Source organism: Drosophila miranda (genome assembly GCF_003369915.1).
Source record: "Drosophila miranda strain MSH22 chromosome Y unlocalized genomic scaffold, D.miranda_PacBio2.1 Contig_Y1_pilon, whole genome shotgun sequence".
Lineage (NCBI taxonomy): Eukaryota > Metazoa > Arthropoda > Insecta > Diptera > Drosophilidae > Drosophila > Drosophila miranda.
In genome coordinates this window covers 53,792,973-53,813,015 of record NW_022881603.1, presented here as the reverse complement: position 1 = coordinate 53,813,015, position 20,043 = coordinate 53,792,973, and the positions used below count along the sequence as shown (strand labels likewise).

At 51.5% G+C, this 20,043-nt stretch overlaps 4 protein-coding genes across 5 annotated transcripts; 3 read left to right on the top strand and 1 right to left on the bottom strand.

Moving 5' to 3' along the window:
• Positions 1-2,969: 2,969 nt before the first annotated feature.
• Positions 2,970-3,854, top strand: LOC117190695. Of its 2 annotated transcripts, XM_033395758.1 has the most exons (3): positions 2,970-3,086; positions 3,156-3,574; positions 3,653-3,854. In XM_033395758.1, exons 2-3 carry the CDS (start codon positions 3,259-3,261, stop codon positions 3,748-3,750), a joined length of 414 nt encoding a protein of 137 aa, XP_033251649.1. In that variant the 5' UTR covers positions 2,970-3,086; positions 3,156-3,258; the 3' UTR covers positions 3,751-3,854. The 2 variants fall into 2 exon arrangements, with proteins under 2 accessions (XP_033251649.1, XP_033251648.1); XM_033395757.1 differs by lacking the exon at positions 2,970-3,086 and having other exon boundaries at positions 3,111-3,574.
• A 3,391-nt stretch (positions 3,855-7,245) lies between these two features.
• Positions 7,246-8,721, top strand: LOC117190692 (protein tantalus-like). The gene is made up of 3 exons (XM_033395753.1): positions 7,246-7,371; positions 7,441-8,267; positions 8,629-8,721. The coding sequence occupies exons 1-2, from the start codon at positions 7,335-7,337 to the stop codon at positions 7,932-7,934; spliced, it is 531 nt and encodes a 176-aa protein (XP_033251644.1). The 5' UTR covers positions 7,246-7,334; the 3' UTR covers positions 7,935-8,267; positions 8,629-8,721.
• Positions 8,722-13,152: 4,431 nt separating this feature from the next.
• Positions 13,153-18,905, bottom strand: LOC117190693. Its single transcript, XM_033395755.1, has 2 exons — positions 18,172-18,905; positions 13,153-14,016 (listed from the first exon to the last, which is right to left on the bottom strand). The coding sequence occupies exons 1-2, from the start codon at positions 18,532-18,534 to the stop codon at positions 13,870-13,872; spliced, it is 510 nt and encodes a 169-aa protein (XP_033251646.1). The 5' UTR covers positions 18,535-18,905; the 3' UTR covers positions 13,153-13,869.
• On the top strand, positions 17,554-18,154 carry LOC117190694. The gene is made up of 2 exons (XM_033395756.1): positions 17,554-17,868; positions 17,947-18,154. Exons 1-2 carry the CDS (start codon positions 17,634-17,636, stop codon positions 18,126-18,128), a joined length of 417 nt encoding a protein of 138 aa, XP_033251647.1. The 5' UTR covers positions 17,554-17,633; the 3' UTR covers positions 18,129-18,154.
• Positions 18,906-20,043: the final 1,138 nt, after the last annotated feature.

Genomic DNA, 20,043 nt, shown 5'->3' with positions numbered 1-20,043 from the left:
GAGTGTGGGAAGCGGAATTATTGGCGCGCTTGGTACCGCTTGGCTTGGCTTGGCTTGACATTGCGGTGCTTTGGCTGACGCCGCTGCCGCTGCCGACGCCGCCAATGCCTCAAGCCGGCGACTACCGCTGCTGCTGCTAATGGTCTGCTGCTGCTGCTGGCGTTCCTGGGTATGGACCGCCTCCACCCAGTCGCCGATCTGGAACTGCTCCTGGCTGTTGAGATTGGGAATCGCCGCCCAGCTGTTGGGAAAAAGGGAAAAAGAGAGAGACACAAAATATTCGGCACTTTGACGGAGGGACTAAACTAAACCTCGAACACGTCTCGACTCCACAACGTTCACGACACGACTTTTCCTTTGGACAGAGTTCCAGACTCGAGACCAATCCACGATCGGGGCAAAAGGCTCCAAAAGTACGAATTGTCAAGAGGGGGGAGGGGGGACTCGTCAAGTGTGTGTAACAGTGTGTCAAGTGTGTGTGTGTGTGTGTGTGGTGTGAGTCAAGAAAGTAAAGTGGGGCCACGCTCAAAAGTATGCTGTCTCTTCCCTTTGTAATTCCCCCTAACTTAAAAATTTGATTTGCAATCCCTGTGAGTTCGTCAACTAGATGTTTTGTTGGCTGTAATGCGGTGTGTGGTCTTCAGTCCCTCTACTACCCTTGCCGCCTGCTTAGGGCAGACGACTAGGAATGTAGCATGTACATGTGGGCGGGCAGTTTATAGGGGGCGTAATTGTTTTATGCGAAGACTAGCATTTTAGGCCGTAGTGATGGTGGTGAGGCAGCAACTGATGCTGATTTGAAAGTCGATTTGAAACCGATAATCAATTGTCAGCACCGTTGCCGCCGAAGATTTTTATCACAGATTGTAATATTTTTGTAGTGGGGTGTCGGAGAACCGCACTAATTACGAAAATAACAATGGGGGGGGGGGGGGGGGGGAAGAAGGGGTTAAAGAAATGAGATCGAAAATTCAGAAAGTGCAGTGTTGCAACACGTAGTCAATTGAGGAATAGATAAAGAGAAAAGGTAAACAATGCAGGTGCTTTGCGTGGAAAATAAAAAAAAGAGACAAGCACTTGCAGAAATAACGATACAGATAAGTAGTAGACTGGAGTGAAGACGACGGAAAAACAGGTAAAACAGGTAATAAAAGAGATACTACACTGGAACAAAGACGAGACAATACAGGTACAATTGATTTACGTTTACAATATTACAATAAACATAACAATTTAAAATAATGTCTATATCTTTTTTTCTATAATTACAGGGAAGACAAGAAGCAGCGGAGCATCGGCCGGCATAGCAAAACACAATGCTTGTAAAGACATTGCGTTGCATACCGGCCGACCTCGTCGTCCCTCCTGGTCGTCGAAATTGGCGTCATCCGAAGTCGTCAGAAGTAGGTGCAATTAGCACCTCGTCGTCGTCGTTGTGGCTGTGGCTGCCCTCTTGGAGAACCAGTGGCACTGGTCCGGCCACCAGCTGGGAGCCAGGAGTAGACGGCACACATATTACTGTGGCGACACGGGTCCGGCCGCCAAAGTGAAATGGATGTGAGTGTGTGTGTGCGTCGGCAATTGTGGCCCTAATGTAGAGCGAGTGGCACTGGTCCGGCCACCAGCTGGGAGCCAGGAGTAGATGGCACACATTTTACTGTGGCGACACGGGTCCGGCCGTCAAAGTGAAATGGATGTGAGTGTGTGTGTGCGTCGGCAATTGTGGCCCTAATGTAGAGCGAGTGGCACTGGTCCGGCCACCAGCTGTGGGCAATGGCGGACAACGACACACATAACACGAACGGCACAGGTCCGGCCGCCCAAGTGTTTGTGTGTGTGTGTCTGAATGGCTGGCGGTAAGTATTTTGAGAGCCCTTTTTTTTCGTATGTGTGGCTGATGGATTTTGTTCCTTTTCCAGGACCATAGGGCACTCTGAATGCCATGGCACTGGATCCGGCCACGAACTAAGGACGATGGCGGACACGACACACATAACTCGAACGGCACAGGTCCGGCCGCCCAAGTGTAATGGATGTTTGTGTGTGTGTGTGTATTTCCATTCCAGGTACACATGGCACTCTGAATGCTTTGATGGCGGCAGCGTCCGTTGTTCATTTTTGTTGTGGCATGCGAGTGATATGCATTTGTCATTTAATCCAATGCAGTGGCAGAGATGTGTCCAATTAGTACACAGCGTTCCAGGATATCTGGTGGTCAAGATGGTACCTCATGTCATCCATGGAGTCGTCATCTGTCCACATCTCATCGTCATCATTTTCTTCATCCATTTCAGGATCCGTCTCTGGAATGGCGGCTGGCGTTGGCCCTAACGTTTTTTGTGGTGGCTGTGATCGTGGTGGTTTCTTTGACCGCCTGGCTGCTGGAGCTGGGGCAACCACTGTTGCTGCTGCCATTGTTGGTGGATTTTCCGATGTAACTGCAACTGCTGGAGTTGCCGTCACTGCCTGGAATTGGATGAGCGAGGTGAGTAGTGACATCGTCCCTTCCAGCCTCTTTTCCAATCGCGTCATCCTCTGCGTATTCTCCAACAGTGCCTGGCTGCAGGATCCCTCGAAAGATTGGCGTTTCGGCTGCATCTTCTGCCGGGAGCGGTTGTTGGCAAACTGCTGCTGCTGCTGCTGTCGCTGTTGTTGTTCGCGCTGCGGCTGCTGTTGCAGCTGCTGTAGCTGCTGCTGTTGTGGTGCCTGGGAACGGCTCAATGGCTGCTCTGGACGTCGTCGCCCAGTGCGTGGGCCAGAGGCAGCAGGCGTCTGTTTTTTTTTTTTTTCGAGCTAATTTTGATGCAAGTGCACGCCTACGTTGCGCACACTCGCCCGCCAGTTTTGCTACTGACGGAGTTTATTTCCAGCTTTTTCTTATTACCTAGGACATGGCAATTTACATTTAAGCTTAACTTACAACAAAAATGCGATTTTAAAATTGGCGGGCTGTTAACATTAACTTACATTGACATTAGCATTACATTAACATTAACATTATAGCATGAAACTAATGGTCTGGCAGCCCTTATGTGTCAATCACAGGATTAACGTACATAAATCAGCAAGTGGTCACAAACAGATAAGTATTGACAATATTTGAACAATTATTTAGATTTTAATCTAATTTAATTATATTTTATTTCTATTTGCAGGTACTGGATCATCGTCGTCGTCTGGAGCAGTGTGTTTGGCACGGTGCGCAACCGTACGGCGCTGGATGAGCGCGTGTGTAAGGTGCGGCAGGAGACGTAGACAATGCACAGCGCCGTGCAGAGTGGATGGAGCGATCGCCGTGGTCCTCCAGGTGGCCCGGGATTCGGCGAAATTTGTGTGGCGATGGTTGCCAGCAGCCATGAAGTGCAGGAAAACCACCCCTGCGTGGATTCGGATGCGCCATGTGTGCAGCGCAAGCGTGTCCAAATTTGCATTCATGGCCAACCAGCAGCCGTGATGACTCTCGTCCGCGGAGCTCTTCTGGAGGCCGGATGCCGTGGTGACGCCCATGAGGAAGGATCAGAGGAGCAACTAGGGGTGTCGCCCGGTGTCGCAAGCGTGTTTGTACACGCTTCAGGTGAATTTTGTGCCGTTTTAAATTGCTCTGTGGAGGGGATAATTTTGCAAATTTTAATGTCATTTTTACATTTACCAGGTACAACGACAATGTCCACCACAGGAATATTAGACTTGCTGCGGTCGGATTGCGGCGTCCCAATAATCGGCGCCTTGCTGCACCAAAGTGCGGAGTGACTGTGGCGGTGTGTGCAATGTGCCGGCCGGCATCATCGTCGTTGTTGTGGTCGTCGTCATCTGAGATGGATTGGACATCGGTGATGATTTGGACGTCGTCGTCGTCGTCGTCGTCGTCATCGGTAATGATTTGGACGTCGTCGTCGTCGTCGTCGTCGTCGACCACCCGTTCAAGGCGCCGTCGGACTTGCTCCAGTCCGTGGTCCAGAAGTGCCTCTTGCGGATTGCGTCGATGGCTGTCGTCCAGGGTGCGTGAGCTGCTGCTTGCAGCCCGTGTCTGGCAACGATAATGTGACGTCTGCAGGTTGCTGCTCGCCAGAATTTGCTGTGTCTGCTGCTGGGTCCGCTGCTGTGTCTGCTGCTGGGTCCGCTGCTGCGTCTGCTGCTGCGTCTGCTGCTGCGTCTGCTGCTGCATCTGTTGCTGAGTCTGCTGCTGCGTCTGTTGCTGAGTCTGCTGCTGGGTATGCTGCTGCGTCACTGGATCGGGATCCCCCTCGTAATCTGGCAGGATTATCCTTTGGACAGATAGTGGCTGGCCAAAGATAAGAGCCACTATTCTTTCTTGGGGAGTTTGGCCGCTGAGGTATCGTTTCCTGAAGCAATTTATCATCGAACCGTTGAACCTTTCGGGGTTCGGATTGATGATATTTTGTTGTTGGATTCTTCTTAATTGCCTGGCGTCTGATTCCTCCTGTCTCTTTCTTTTCAGCTCCTCCTCTTCGAGACGGACCAGCGCTGGAAGCGATTCCTCGGAGATGGCCGGATCTGGATGTTGTTGTTGATGGCTGCTCCGATCCTGATTTTGAGGCTGCAGCGGGCGGAAGTGTTGGAGCAGCTGTTGCAGATATCGAGGCCTCTGCAATCGCTGTGGCTCATACGGCTGCAGTAATAGTTTCCGAGCCTCCGGATTGACATGGCAAGCCAAGGAGTTGGCGAAGCGCCCACTTGCCGCATGGAACACTTCGTCAATTGTGTCTAGATTGTGAGTCTGCCTTATGGCATCGTTCCTGGTGAACCTTGTCGCCTTCATTGCCCGTCTAATGATTTTATTTTGTAGGCTTTGCACCCGTCGCAGCTGGGAATCGGATGTAAGTGCGCCCCAAACCGAAAGACCATATTGCCAAATGGGCATGATGAGCTGCTTGATGACGATAGCCTTGATTTCGTTAGGCAGCCGGCTTTTTGGGCCAGCAAGCCACTCAAGTTTGGCCGCTCTTGATCGGAGTTTTGTGCAGAGCGTCGTGATGTGTGAGCTTAGGGTGAGTTTTTTGTCCATTTTTATGCCCAGATATGTGTGTGATTTGTCAAGTGGCACAGCCTGTCCATTTATAGTCGGCGTTTGCCTTAAGTCCGTTGATCTAATTGTCCTCAGTGTGAATATTACATGTCCGGTTTTTTTTGCATTTATGTTAATGCACCACTTCTTGGCCCATATAGAGAAGTGTTGTAGGTACCGCTGTTTACATTCTATCAGTCAGGCAGCCTTATTTTGACATTCGCAACAATTGACGTACATTTATACAAACAGGTGGTAAGTACAAAGAAACTTGGTTACTCAAAGATAAGTATTAGAGAAAAATGGTCAATTATTAATAGTTTAATCTAATTTAATTCTAGTTTCAGGTACTGGTGCAGCATAATTCGTCATCTTCGTCGGGAGCAGCGTATTATGCATTTTGCGCAACTATTTGATGCTGGATGTGCGCGTGTGTAGGTATGTTGCAGCAGACACGTGGATAGGGCACATAGCCGTGCGGAGTAGATGAGGCCGCCGTCGTGGGACGCCAGACGGCCAAGGATTTGGCCGGGAGTGTGCGAGGACGATAGCTGGTGGCCATGAAGTGCTGCAAAAACATTTTTGCCCGGATTTGGATGCGCTTTGTGTGCAGCGCAAACATTTCCGAATTTGAACTCATGGCCAACCGGCAGCCGTGATGACTCTCGTCCGCGGAGCCCTTCTGGAGGCCGGATGCCGTGGTGACGCCCATGAGGAAGGATCAGAGGAGCAACTAGGGGTGTCGCCCGGTGTCGCAAGCGTGATTGCACACGCTTCAGGTGAGTTTTGTGCCGTTTTATATTGCTCTGTGGAGGGGATAATTTTGCAAATTTTAATGTCATTTTTACATTTACCAGGTACAACGACAATGTCCACCACAGCGACATTGGACTTGCTGCGGCCGGATTGCGGCGTCCCAATAATCGACGCCTTGCTACGCCAAAGTGCGGAGAGACTGCAGCGGTGCGTGTATTGCGCAGGCCGGCATCTTCGTCATCGTCTCCACCTCAAACAATCTCGCCATCAGCAATTTTTCAAAGATCTTTGAAAGGCCAGATAATAGACTGATTGGCCGGTAGGAACACATGTCGGCTGTGTTTTTGCCCGGCTTTAAAATCATTTTAATCTGGGCATGTTTCCACTGACTTGGAAAGTGGCCCAGTCTGAAAATGGAGTTATAAATTAATATTAAATATAATAGCGCTTTTTTTGGCAAATTTTTAATCAGTTTGTTATTGATTTTGTCGCCCCCAGTTGATTTGGACAGCTCCAATGCATCAACAATCTGCATCAGCTCAGGCAGTGTGACTGGTCTGAAGGGAATCCTGACTTCCTGGTCTGGTTGTAGCTGCTTCTGCCGTTTTGACTGCTCACGCTCTCTGTTGATTGCGGTCCGCTCTTCATCTGAATTGGATAGTATCGGGCTGAATCTCTCCTCCAGGTGAGTAGCAAAGGCATCGGCTGTCTCGGCTGTTGACTTTGTCCACGAGACACTTGCCTTGCCTCCAGTCATAGTTGGCAGCCTCAGTGGCCAGTTTGGCTGCGGCTGTCTTTTGATTGTGCTGGTCAGTTTCCAAAGTTTCTCCATTTGATAGCGGTCTTTGTTGTCAATCCCTGTGAGCAGTTTGTTGATATTTTTGTTTTTCAGGATTGTGAGCCCCTTATTAAGACGATTTTGCGCCGCCCTGTAGTTTCGTCTGGCTTCGATGGTGCGAGTCGCCAGCCAGATCCTCTTGCACTGCTGTTTGTTGGAAAGCAGCTCGCTAGTAGCCACGTCCAGCTTAAGGTGATGGTGCCGGTGATGTTGCTGTGACCGCTGCTGATGTTGATGCTGTCGCTGCTGTGGCCATCTTCGATGTGAGTTTAGATGCTGCTGTTGATGTTGTGTTGTTGCTGCTGCTGCTGCTACCCGTATATTGTCCAAAAACAAGTCAACGACGTCATCAATGTATTGCGCTATTCTAATCTCGGTGTTGAGATTGATCAACCGTTCCAGCGACTTTTGAAACAGGCTGATATTGGCACGTGCTGGGAGCAGATGTTTGCTGGCTGTGTGCCATCAAATGTACTAGTGTGTGTTTGAGTGTCGTTTAAAGTTGAATTGTAAAACAAACACAAAAATGTACATAAATTAAATTAAGACAAATATTAATAAAGCAACGCGCTTGGTTGCTGGCGGCTCACACCCCAGCCTCTCAGCCCTCCCCTGTGGAGCATTGAGAGCCCTCAACCCAAAGAGGCTCGTTGCTCGTTTGAGAAGTCGAAAGGTTTACCCAGGAGACGGAAAAGCCGGAAAAAGATACGAGAAATGCCTGCAAAGGAAAAACTTGAAGGCAAAGCTAAAGGTAAAGGAAGTACTCGGTTCTGCGGCCATCGGACAGTCGTAACTCATTTCTCATTTCGTCTCATTTCAGCCGGGAGTATACTGGGGGATACAGGATCTGTGGCAACCGCGACTATGGTTCGGTGCCAAATGCCGCCGCGCGCCTGCAAGAGCAAGAGCCAGAGCGCCGCCAGGCCCAGTCTTAGTCCCAGCCGCCTGGCCAAGAAGCCCAGCCTGACGCCGACCACCGGTTCTCAGGCGCCATCGCAGACCATCGCAAAGTCGAGGCCCACCGGTCTCGAGACGATTTTTGAACGGCCCGGCAATGAGGACGACGGGCCCACCAGCAGCCATGCCGTGGCATTCGGCGAGTGCCAACGCCGCGTCCTCGCCCTGGGTACGGGCGAAAAAAAAAGAATCCTGTCGCAGAAGAGCTGCCTGAAGGTGCGCAACACCTTGGGCGAACGCAGCACCCGGCACATGATGACACTGCGGGCGTCCCGCACTACTTTGGACAGCGTAATGCTCGGGGGCTCGGACGATGAAGGCGAGTCGGTCGAGTCGCTCCCGCAGTCGCTCCCGTAGCTGCTCCCGAAGTCGTTCCCGCTGGAGGAAATGCCGGTACAAATCAGCCGGCACCATTCGTGCTGCGCACCAGCAGGAGGCTCAAGAGTCTGCCTCCTCAATTGTGAACCCCAAAGCGAGCGATTGATACGATACACTCACGAGTACTCATGCCCAAGCCCGAGTACTCTGTCCAGCATCCACATCGGGGAATCAACATAAATGGGTGGCTCCGCGGACGGTGTTCCAGCAGTCGCGCTTGGGCGGTCCGAGTGAGCAGTAACGGATCTTCTGCAGAAATCAGTGCATAGATACAGTATCTGAAGGATCAAAGTGTTGAAAATCAATTAAAAGGTGATCATCCATCCCACGACAAGGAGAGGGGGCAGGGGCGAATGGCGCCACACAGATTTCTGTACGGGCCTCGGAAAGGGAATCGAATCGAATCGCTCCAAATTGGCGTTGGAATGTCCAATAATAAACGGTAGATTCTATTACTCGTTAACCCCGCGGGTCAATGAGAGAGAACTATGGCAAAAGATACAAAGTAGCTGCTGTACCCTTGCCACAGCCACAGATACAGATACATGCCTCTGAGAGTGTGGCAGTATTTTAATTAACCTTTACGTGCCGTCTGTCTCTGTCCGTGTCTGTGAATAAATCGCGGGTCTTGGCTTGAGTAACACTATTCCTCCGTCCTTCGTCGTACCGATAGATGGACGAGGCTTCTGGCACGACGACAACCGATGGCAAGTCCCTGGATGAGGCGCCGGTGGCCGCAGGACTGGAGCCCACACAGCCGATCGGCTTCCTGCAGCTCTTCCGCTTCTCCACCTGCGGGGAGATCGCGTGGCTCTTCTTTGGGTTCCTCATGTGCTGCGTCAAGGCGTTGACCCTGCCCGCAGTGGTCATCATTTACAGCGAGTTCACAGCAGTGAGTACCGGGCGATGGCCACAGCAGCGGCGGCGGGGACACCATTCCCACGGGGACCCTGAGCATCCTTCCCATCGCGGCGAACGCCCAGCTGCCGACCATCACGACAACGGCCAGTGGCTACGAGCCCAATGACGTCATCACCACGATCCCCGTCTCGCTCTCCATTCAGCGCTTCCCCTCGTCCCTGTCCATCGTGGACCTGGCCCAGGAGCAGGACGGCTACAGCAACAGTGGCTCCAGCAACGGCATGACCGTGGGGCCGGGTGCGGGCGGCGGCGGCGGCATCACCACCACGGCCCTCCTGTCCGTGAAGCGGAACAACAGCTTCTGTCTGAGCTTCAACCTGCAGGACCCCACAGTGCGCTCCTCGGTGCGTTCGGCAGGAGCCCCCACAGTGGATACAGTGGACAACTCTTCATCCGGTGGCACGATCGCCCTGCCCAGAGCGGCGCCACGGCAACGGCAACGGCCACGAGTGCTACCTCAACCCTCGCCAAACACAGTCCCGAGGCCAAGACAGGAGAGGTCTATGTCTGAGCGGAGGAACAGGACACCTATTCTGACCCATCCACTGGATTATAGCTTTCGTCGTAGGTTTAAGCACCCCCTTCCAGAACCACTGATACGATATTATCATCTAGGAAAGAGAACAAAACAAGAGTAATCCTCTCTTCGGATTGTACATACATATGCACACATCAATATACATACATATATAGCCCACAGACGATATCGTATCGTAATGGATCGTATCGTACGGCACACGCGAGTCTTTCTCGATAGTTGGGCGAATAAATTACGAATAAAATCTTTACCAAGAGAATCTCCATTATATTACCCGTGCAAACATTGGACCGTGTAAATACTTTGGAACCCTCCCCTCCCCTCTCCACAAAAACATAATATGTGATATGCGATTATTGTATGTGTTTTTTTTTTTTTGTTCAAGCTATAAAATTTATGCATCTTTAGGATTAATGTGGAACCAATCCATGTAGAGGATGGTAGAAGAACACAGATCTAAGAAATTCTAGGCTCCTTTGTACAGATACAGAAACAGTTACAGATGATCGACGAGGCAGATGAAGCGCTGTGACACGTCGGGCGACTAACGAGCCCCTTAACTTGTTTGCCGCCCAACTAAACTGTTAAAAATTCTTAATTAACGCCAATAAGGAATACATTAAAATGCCGACGCCAAGCCAAGCAGCCATTTTCCCAACTCGCCCCACACACATTCACATTCCCCTTCCCAACCACTACCGACAAGCTTAATTTCCTCTTTCTCGCCAATGTAAATTAAAATTCTGTGCGCCACTAGCACCTCGTCGTCGTCGTTGTGGCTGTGGCTGCCCTCTTGGAGAACCAGTGGCACTGGTCCGGCCACCAGCTGGGAGCCAGGAGTAGACGGCACACATATTACTGGTGCGACACGGGTCCGGCCGCCAAAGTGAAATGGATGTGAGTGTGTGTGTGCGTCGGCAATTGTGGCCCTAATGTAGAGCGAGTGGCACTGGTCCGGCCACCAGCTGTGGGCAATGGCGGACAACGACAAACCTACTCGAACGGCACAGGTCCGGCCGCCCAAGTGTAATGGATGTTTGTGTGTGTGTGCGTCGGCAATTGTGGCCCTAATGTAGAGCGAGTGGCACTGGTCCGGCCACCAGCTGTAGGCAATGGCGGACAACGACACACATAACTCGAACGGCACAGGTCCGGCCGCCCAAGTGTTTGTGTGTGTGTGTCTGAATGGCTGGCGGTAAGTATTTTGAGAGCCTTTTTTTTCGTTTGTGTGGCTGATGGATTTTGTTCCTTTTCCAGGACCATAGGGCACTCTGAATGCCATGGCACTGGATCCGGCCACCAACTAAGGACGATGGCGGACACGACACACATAACTCGAACGGCACAGGTCCGGCCGCCCAAGTGAAATGGATGTTTGTGTGTGTGTGTGTATTTCCATTCCAGGTACACATGGCACTCTGAATGCTTTGATGGCGGCAGCGTCCGTTGTTCATTTTTGTTGTGGCATGCGAGTGATATGCATTTGTCATTTAATCCAATGCAGTGGCAGAGATGTGTCCAATTAGTACACAGCGTTCCAGGATATCTGGTTGTCAAGATGGTACCTCATGTTGCGGGCGTCGGCCTTAATGTCATCCATGGAGTCGTCATCTGTCCACATCTCATCGTCATCATTTTCTTCATCCATTTCAGGATCCGTCTCTGGAATGGCGGCTGGCGTTGGCCCTAACGTTTTTTGTGGTGGCTGTGATCGTGGTGGGGCAACCACTGTTGCTGCTGCCATTGTTGGTGGATTTTCCGATGTTTCTGGAACTGCTGGAGTTGCCGTCACTGCCTGGGATTGGATGAGCGAGGTGAGTAGTGACTTCATCACTTCCAGCCTCTTTTCCAATCGCGTCATCCTCTGCGTATTCTCCAACAGTGCCTGGCTGCAGGATCCCTCGAAAGATTGGCGTTTCGGCTGCATCTTCTGCTGCTGCTGTCGCTGTTGTTGTTCGCGCTGCGGCTGCTGTTGCAGCTGCTGTAGCTGCTGCTGTTGTGCCTGAGAACGGCTCAATGGCTGCTCTGGACGTCGTCGCCCAGTGCGTGGGCCAGAGGCAGCAGGCGTCTGTTTTTTTGTATGTATTGGCTGCTGCTGCTTCTGCTTCTGCTGATGTTGTTGTTGTTGTCCTCTTCGTCGCCCAGGAGAGGAGACATTGAGTGGCGTCCATGCTGCCTGCTGCTGCTGCTGTCCGCGCCAGGGATTGGCTGGCGTTTGAGCTGGCTGTTGCTGCTGCTGCTGTCGGCGCCCTGGATGTGCTGGTGTTGTTTTTGCTGGTGGCTGCTGCTCTGGCAATGGCTGCAGAAGCGAGCTGCGCTTGCGACGCAACTCCTGCATGGCCACTCGGTGCGACAGAAGGCGGCCCCTTGCTGCCTTGAATGCCGGACATCCCTTGTAGGCGCTGATGTAGGCGCCCTGGCAATTGGCGCATTTAGGGGCGTCTGCCCTTGGCTTGGCACATGCCGTGGACGCGTGGGCACCCGCACACTTCATACAGACGAATGAACGCCTGCAGTAGGTGCGGGTGTGCCCAAAAGCCTGACATCTGTGGCACTGGGCTGGGTCCACTGGCTTGGCCTGCCTCTCAACGATCACCAACTGGTTGCCCAGCTGTGTTAATTGGAGGACATCGTGGTGGCTTTCATCCAGCTTGGGGGCTATCTCCAACTCGAACTGGTCGAGTGGCTGTCCATCGGATCTCGCTTTAATGGCTCTAATAAATTTAACTGAATAGCCCAGTTCGGCCATCTGATTTGTTATTAGTTGGGTGCTTGTGGAGTGGTGGAGATCTCGCAAGACGATCCGTAGCCCACGGTCACTCTTGTGCTAGTGTGTGTAGTGGCCAGTCATCGCCTCGCTGCCGCCGCCATCGCCCAGGATTGCCATGATGGCATGCCTGGTAGCCATGTCGCGGGCCTGGATACGGACACCATTGCGGCTGATGAGCTTGGTGTGATAGCTACTGTTGCCCGCCCTCGGGTCATTCTGCAGCTTGTCCAGAATGGGCATAATGTCGGGGACAGCTGGCAGAATGATGGGGGGGGAAATAATTGTCGTTGGTTGGTGCTGTCGCTGCAGCATCCGAATTTGTCTGGCATTGGGCATACTCAGGGAGGGCAGCTGGAGCAGCCCAACGCCGCCGCCGCTGCTGCTGCTGTGGGTTCCTGTGCCGCAACTACTAGTTGCATTTGCAGGTGAGTGAGGTAGAGCTAGTGGAGCATTGGCAGTGGCAGTGGCAGTGGCAGGGGCAGGCGCAGGGGCGGGGGCAGGGGCATTTTGTGTAATTGTCCGCTGATGTTGTTGCTGGTTTGATTGTTGGTGATGATGGGGATGGTTTTGAATTTGGGGGATATGGGATTTGCTTGCCTGTTTGTTGGTACTTTCCCGGAGTCGTCGTTTGGCCGATGCATGATTGGCATCCAAATTGTCGTCGTCATCATCGTCATCAAACTCAACAACCATAACATCACTGTCATCATCGTCATCATCATCATCCACCTCGTCGCGGACGCGCTTCAGTGGCGAACGGGCCGCTGCTGCAGCAGAGGTGGATGGGATATCATCGGTATTGGCTGTGTTTGTTGCCGTTGGCTGATGTTGTTGTTGTTGATGTTGATGTGTTTGCTGCTGCTGATGTTCCTCTGGCGGCGGTGGTGGGGGGGGGGGTCCGCCTGTTAACATTGCTGTTAACAGGCATCGTCGTCTGGCTGCCGACGTAACTGTAGTTGTCGTTTTTGTGTTTGATGTCGCTGTTTGTGTGCTGATGTATGTCATCATTGTATTTGTGGTTGTGGTTGTGGTATTGGCTGTGTGCATTGCATTTGGAACCGAGTTCGAACTCGCTCCCGAACGGGCACTCGAACACGAATCTTTTGTTGGCTGCTGTTCGTGCAGAGGCTGCTCGAGTGCCCTCTCGTACTGTCGCTGGTACGAGGTCGTTACCCACTCTCTCTTTGCGCCTTCTCTCGCTCCTTGCTGTTTCCGGCTCTCTCCACACGATGCATCGGCATACGGTGCATCGATACTTGTCTGTGTTTGTTGGAGTGTGGGAAGCGGAATTATTGGCGCGCTTGGTACCGCTTGGCTTGGCTTGGCTTGACATTGCGGTGCTTTGGCTGACGCCGCTGCCGCTGCCGACGCCGCCAATGCCTCAAGCCGGCGACTACCGCTGCTGCTGCTGATGGTCTGCTGCTGCTGCTGGCGTTCCTGGGTATGGACCGCCTCCACCCAGTCGCCGATCTGGAACTGCTCCTGGCTGGTGAGATTGGGAATGGCCGCCCAGCTGTTGGGGCAGGGCAGGTCGGGGTCGGGGATGGGGCTTGTGGCCGGAGTGGCCGTGATGGTGGTGTCGGCATGGTGTGTGGTCCTCACATACCCGGTAATGGTGGCTGGAGCCGGTCCAGGAATTGGAGGAAGTGCCTCCAACCAGGTGGCGGAGTCGGTGGATTGGCGTCTCAGTATCGCTGCGTTTGCCACGGTGCCGGTCGCTGCGCTGTCGTCGCTGGCTTAGCCGTCGGCGGCGCTGTCGGAGCTGGCAGTGGAAATGGCTGATTTGGGGCGATCCCTGGCTGTGACGCCGTGTGGTCCTCGTCGTCGTCGTCCTCTTCTGGCAGTGGATCCGCGTGGCATAGCTGCGCTGGATTGGCTTTGGTTGGATTTGGTAATAAATTTTTCGACCGACGCGAGTGGAGTTTTTGTCAAGCCAAATTATTCACACAGTTTTTTATTGGATTTTTTTTCAATATATACCCGCTTTGGGTTGAGGGCTCTCAGTGCTCCAACAGGGGAGGGCTGGGGTGTGAGCCGCCAGCAACCAAGCGCGTTGCTTTATTAATATTTTTTTGGGCAGAATATGTCTTAATTTAATTTATGTACATTTTTGTGTTTGTTTTACAAATCAACTTTAAACGACACTTCAAACACACTAGTACATTTGATGGCACAATAAACTTTACAAACATATAATACTGCAGCAACGAAACACTTGTAACCTCGAAATAGGCCCGCAGCCAGCAGGGGGGGGGGGGGAAAGGGAAAATGGAAAAAGAGAGACACAAAATATTCGGCACTTTGACGGAGGTCCTAAACTAAACCTCGAACACGTCTCGACTCCACAACGTTCACGACACGACTTTTCCTTTGGACAGAGACCCAGACTCGAGACCAATCCACGATCGGGCAAAAGGCTCCAAAAGTACGAATTGTCAAGAGGGGGAGGGGGGACTCGTCAAGTGTGTGTAATAGTGTGTCAAGTGTGTGTGTGTGTGTGTGTGTGGTTTGAGTCAAGAAAGTAAAGTGGGGCCACGCTCAAAAGTATGCTGTCTCTTCCCTTTGTAATTCCCCTAACTTATAAATTTGATTTGCAATCCCCTGTGAGTTCGTCAACTTGATGTTTTGTTGGCTGTAATGCGGTGTGTGGTCTTCAGTCCCCTCTACTACCCTTGCCGCCTGCTGAGGGCAGACGACTAGGAATGTATCATGTACATGTGGGCGGGCAGTTTATAGGGGGCGTAATTGTTTTATGCGAAGACTAGCATTTTTGGCTCAATTTAGGCCGTAGTGGTGGTGGTGTGGCGGCAACTGATGCTGATTTGAAAGTCGATTTGAAACCGATAATCAATTGTCAGCACCGTTGCCGCCGAAGATTTTTATCACAGATTGTAATAATTTTGTAGTGGGGTGTCGGAGAACCGCACTAATTACGAAAATAACAATGGGGGGGGAAGAAGGGGTTAAAGAAATGAGATCGAAAATTCAGAAAATGCAGTGTTGCAACACGTAGTCAATTGAGGAATAGATAAAGAGAAAAGGTAAACAATGCAGGTGCTTTGCGTGGAAAATATAAAAAAAAGAGACAAGCACTTGCAGAAATAACAATACAGATAAGTAGTAGACTGGAGTGAAGACGACGGAAAAACAGGTAATAAAAGAGATACTACACTGGAACAAAGACGAGACAAAACAGGTACAATTGATTTACGTTTACAATATTACAATAAACATAACAATTTAAAATAATGTCTATATCTTTTTTTTCTATAATTACAGGGAAGACAAGAAACAGCGGAGCATCGGCCGGCATAGCAAAACACAATGCTTGTAAAGACATTGCGTTGCATACCGGCCGACCCTGTCGTCCCCCTGGTCGTCGAAATTGGCGTCATCCGAAGTCGTCAGAAGTAGGTGCAATTAGCACCTCGTCGTCGTCGTTGTGGCTGTGGCTGCCCACAGTGGCACTGGTCCGGCCACCAGCTGGGAGCCAGGAGTAGACGGCACACATATTACTGTGGCGACACGGGTCCGGCCGCCAAAGTGAAATGGATGTGAGTGTGTGTGTGCGTCGGCAATTGTGGCCCTAATGTAGAGCGAGTGTCACTGGTCCGGCCACAAGCTGGGAGCCAGGAGTAGATGGCACACATTTTACTGTGGCGACACGGGTCCGGCCGCCAAAGTGAAATGTTTGTGAGTGTGTGTGTGCGTCGGCAATTTCGGCCCTAATGTAGAGCGAGTGGCACTGGTCCGGCCACCAGCTGGGAGCCAGGAGTAGATGGCACACATTTTACTGTGGCGACACGGGTCCGGCCGCCAAAGTGAAATGGATGGAGTGTGTGTGTGCGTCGGCAATTGTGGCCCTAGTGTAGAGCGAGTGGCACTGGTCCGGCCACCAGCTGTGGGCAATGGCGGACAACGACACACATAACTCGAACGGCACAGGTCCGGCCGCCCAAGTGTTTGTGTGTGTGTGTCTGAATGGCTGGCGGTAAGTATTTTGAGAGCCCTTTTTTTTCGTATGTGTGGCTGATGGATTTTTTTCCTTTTCCAGGACCATAGGGCACTCTGAATGCCATGGCACTGGATCCGGCCACCAACAAAGGACGATGGCGGACACGACACACATAACTCGAACGGCACAGGTCCGGCCGCCCAAGTGTAATGGATGTTTGTGTGTGTGTGTGTATTTCCATTCCAGGTACACATGGCACTCTGAATGCTTTGATGGCGGCAGCGTCCGTTGTTCATTTTTGTTGTGGCATGCGAGTGATATGCATTTGTCATTTAATCCAATGCAGTGGCAGAGATGTGTCCAATTAGTACAAAGCGTTCCAGGATATCTGGTTGTCAAGATGGTACCTCATGTTGCGGGCGTAGGCCTTAATGTCATCCATGGAGTCGTCATCTGTCCGTCTCTGGAATGGCGGCTGGCGTTGGCCCTAACGTTTTTTGTGGTGGCTGTGATCGTGGTGGTTTCTTTGACCGCCTGGCTGCTGGAGCTGGGGCAACCACTGTTGCTGCTGCCATTGTTGGTAGATTTTCCGATGTAACTGCAACTGCTGGAGTTGCCGTCACTGCCTGGGATTGGATGAGCGAGGTGAGTAGTGACATCGTCACTTCCAGCCTCTTTTCCAATCGCGTCATCCTCTGCGTATTCTCCAACAGTGCCTGGCTGCAGGATCCCTCGAAAGATTGGCGTTTCGGCTGCATCTTCTGCCGGGAGCGGTTGTTGGCAAACTGCTGCTGCTGCTGTCGCTGTTGTTGTTCGCGCTGCGGCTGCTGTTGCAGCTGCTGTAGCTGCTGCTGTTGTGGTGCCTGGGAACGGCTCAATGGCTGCTCTGGACGTCGTCGCCCAGTGCGTGGGCCAGAGGCAGCAGGCGTCTGTTTTTTTTTTTTCGAGGTAATTTTGATGCAAGTGCACGCCTACGTTGCGCACACTCGCCCGCCAGTTTTGCTACTGACGGAGTTTATTTCCAGCTTTTTCTTATTACCTAGGACATGGCAATTTACATTTAAGCTTAACTTACAACAATAATGCGATTTTAAAATTAGCGGGCTGTTAACATTAACTTACATTGACATTAGCATTACATTAACATTAACATTATAGCATGAAACTAATGGTCTGGCAGCCCTTATGTGTCAATCACAGGATTAACATACATAAATCAGCAAGTGGTCACAAACAGATAAGTATTGACAATATTTGAACAATTATTTACATTTTAATCTAATTTAATTATATTTTATTTCTATTTGCAGGTACTGGATCATCGTCGTCGTCTGGAGCAGTGTGTTTGGCACGGTGCGCAACAGTACGGCGCTGGATGAGCGCGTGTGTAAGGTGCGGCAGGAGACGTGGACAATGCACAGGGCCGTGCCGAGTGGATGGAGCGATCGCCGTGGTCCTCCAGGTGGCCCGGGATTCGGCCAAATTTGTGTGGCGATGGTTGCCAGCAGCCATGAAGTGCAGGAAAACCACCCCTGCGTGGATTCGGATGCGCCATGTGTGCAGCGCAAGCGTGTCCAAATTTGCATTCATGGCCAACCAACAGCCGTGATGACTCTCGTCCGCGGAGCCCTTCTGGAGGCCGGATGCCGTGGTGACGCCCATGAGGAAGGATCAGAGGAGCAACTAGGGGTGTCGCCCGGTGTCGCAAGCGTGTTTGTACACGCTTCAGGTGAATTTTGTGCCGTTTTAAATTGCTCTGTGGAGGGGATAATTTTGCAAATTTTAATGTCATTTTTACATTTACCAGGTACAACGACAATGTCCACCACAGGAATATTGGACTTGCTGCGGCCGGATTGCGGCGTCCCAATAATCGGCGCCTTGCTGCACCAAAGTGCGGAGAGACTGTGGCGGTGTGTGCAATGTGCCGGCCGGCATCATCGTCGTTGTTGTGGTCGTCGTCATCTGAGATGGATTGGACATCGGTGATGATTTGGACGTCGTCGTCGGCGTCATCGGTAATGATTTGGACGTCGTCGTCGACCACCCGTTCAAGGCGCCGTCGGACTTGCTCCAGTCCGTGGTCCAGAAGTGCCTCTTGCGGATTGCGTCGATGGCTGTCGTCCAGGGTGCGTGAGCTGCTGCTTGCAGCCCGTGTCTGGCAACGATAATGTGACGTCTGCAGGTTGCTGCTCGCCAGAATTTGCTGTGTCTGCTGCTGGGTCCGCTGCTGTGTCTGCTGCTGGGTCCGCTGCTGCGTCACTGGATCGGGATCCCCCTCGTAATCTGGCAGGATTATCCTTTGGACAGATAGTGGCTGGCCAAAGATAAGAGCCCCTATTCTTTCTCGGGGAGTTTGGCCGCTGAGGTATCGTTTCCTGAAGCAATTTATCATCGAACCGTTGAACCTTTCGGGGTTCGGATTGATGATATTTTGTTGTTGGATTCTTCTTAATTGCCTGGCGTCTGATTCCTCCTGTCTCTTTCTTTTCAGCTCCTCCTCTTCGAGACGGACCAGCGCTGGAAGCGATTCCTCGGAGATGGCCGGATCTGGATGTTGTTGTTGATGGCTGCTCCGATCCTGATTTTGAGGCTGCAGCGGGCGGAAGTGTTGGAGCAGCTGTTGCAGATATCGTGGCCTCTGCAATCGCTGTGGCTCATACGGCTGCAGCAATAGTTTCCGAGCCTCCGGATTGACATGGCAAGCCAAGGAGTTGGCGAAACGCCCACTTGCCGCATGGAACACTTCGTCAATTGTGTCTAGATTGTGAGTCTGCCTTACGGCATCGTTCCTGGTGAACCTTGTCGCCTTCATTGCCCGTCTAATGATTTTATTTTGTAGGCTTTGCACCCGTCGCAGCTGGGAATCGGATGTAAGTGCGCCCCAAACCGGAAGACCATATTGCCAAATGGGCATGATGAGCTGCTTGATGACGATAGCATTGATTTCGTTAGGCAGCCGGCTTTTTGGGCCAGCAAGCCAGTCCAGTTTGGCCGCTCTTGATCGGAGTTTTGTGCAGAGCGTCGTGATGTGTGAGCTTAGGGTGAGTTTTTTGTCCAATTTTATGCCCAGATATGTGTGTGATTTGTCAAGTGGCACAGCCTGTCCATTTATAGTCGGCGTTTGCCTTAAGTCCGTTGATCTAATTGTCCTCAGTGTGAATATTACATGTCCGGTTTTTTTTGCATTTATGTTAATGCACCACTTCTTGGCCCATATAGAGAAGTGTTGTAGGTACCGCTGGTTATTTTTGACTGCCACATTTGGGATTGCAGATGCGCTCATTATCACCGTGTCGTCGGCATACGTGGACAGCAGCATTGATTCCCGTTCTGGATGGAAGCCAGTGCTGTCAGGGATGAGGTGAGGCATGGGCATGTCCGAGGCATAGATCGTGTATAGTATTGGCCCAAGTACACTACCCTGCGGGACTCCAGCTGATATTTTTCCGATTCTTGACAGATCATCGTCTCCGCAGCTCACGCAAAAAGTGCGTTCAGCCAGGCAGCTCTCCAGAATGCAGAACAAATTTAAAGGCAGCAGCTTCTTCAACTTGTACAGCAGCCCTTCATGCCATACTCGGTCAAAAGCTTCGGATATGTCCTGAAAAATTGCCGAGCAAACTTGTTTTTTCTCATACGCCTTGAGGATATATTGTGTGACTCGAGCCAGCTGCTGCTCAGTGCCATGCTCCCGCCGAAATCTAAATTGGTAATTGGGTACGGCCTTGGCAAAATTCTCCACCTCAAACAATCTCGCCATAAGCAATTTTTCAAAGATCTTTGAAAGGCCAGATAATAGACTGATTGGCCGGTAGGAACACATGTCGGCTGTGTTTTTGCCCGGCTTTAAAATCATTTTAATCTGGGCATGTTTCCACTGACTTGGAAAGTGGCCCAGTCT

Bases quoted from the DNA above. Each gene is read 5' to 3' on its own strand.
- LOC117190695 (XM_033395758.1), top strand. From the start codon at position 3,259: ATGCACAGCGCCGTGCAGAGTGGATGGAGCGATCGCCGTGGTCCTCCA. The intron at 3,575-3,652 runs GTGAATTTTGTG...TACATTTACCAG, and splicing joins CGTGTTTGTACACGCTTCAG to GTACAACGACAATGTCCACC.
- LOC117190693 (XM_033395755.1), bottom strand. From the start codon at position 18,534: ATGATAAATTGCTTCAGGAAACGATACCTCAGCGGCCAAACTCCCCGA. The intron at 14,017-18,171 runs GTCCAAATCATT...CTGCCAGAAGAG, and splicing joins AACGGGTGGTCGACGACGAC to GACGACGACGACGAGGACCA.
- LOC117190694 (XM_033395756.1), top strand. From the start codon at position 17,634: ATGGTTGCCAGCAGCCATGAAGTGCAGGAAAACCACCCCTGCGTGGAT. The intron at 17,869-17,946 runs GTGAATTTTGTG...TACATTTACCAG, and splicing joins CGTGTTTGTACACGCTTCAG to GTACAACGACAATGTCCACC.
- LOC117190692 (XM_033395753.1), top strand. From the start codon at position 7,335: ATGCCTGCAAAGGAAAAACTTGAAGGCAAAGCTAAAG. The intron at 7,372-7,440 runs GTAAAGGAAGTA...GTCTCATTTCAG, and splicing joins ACTTGAAGGCAAAGCTAAAG to CCGGGAGTATACTGGGGGAT.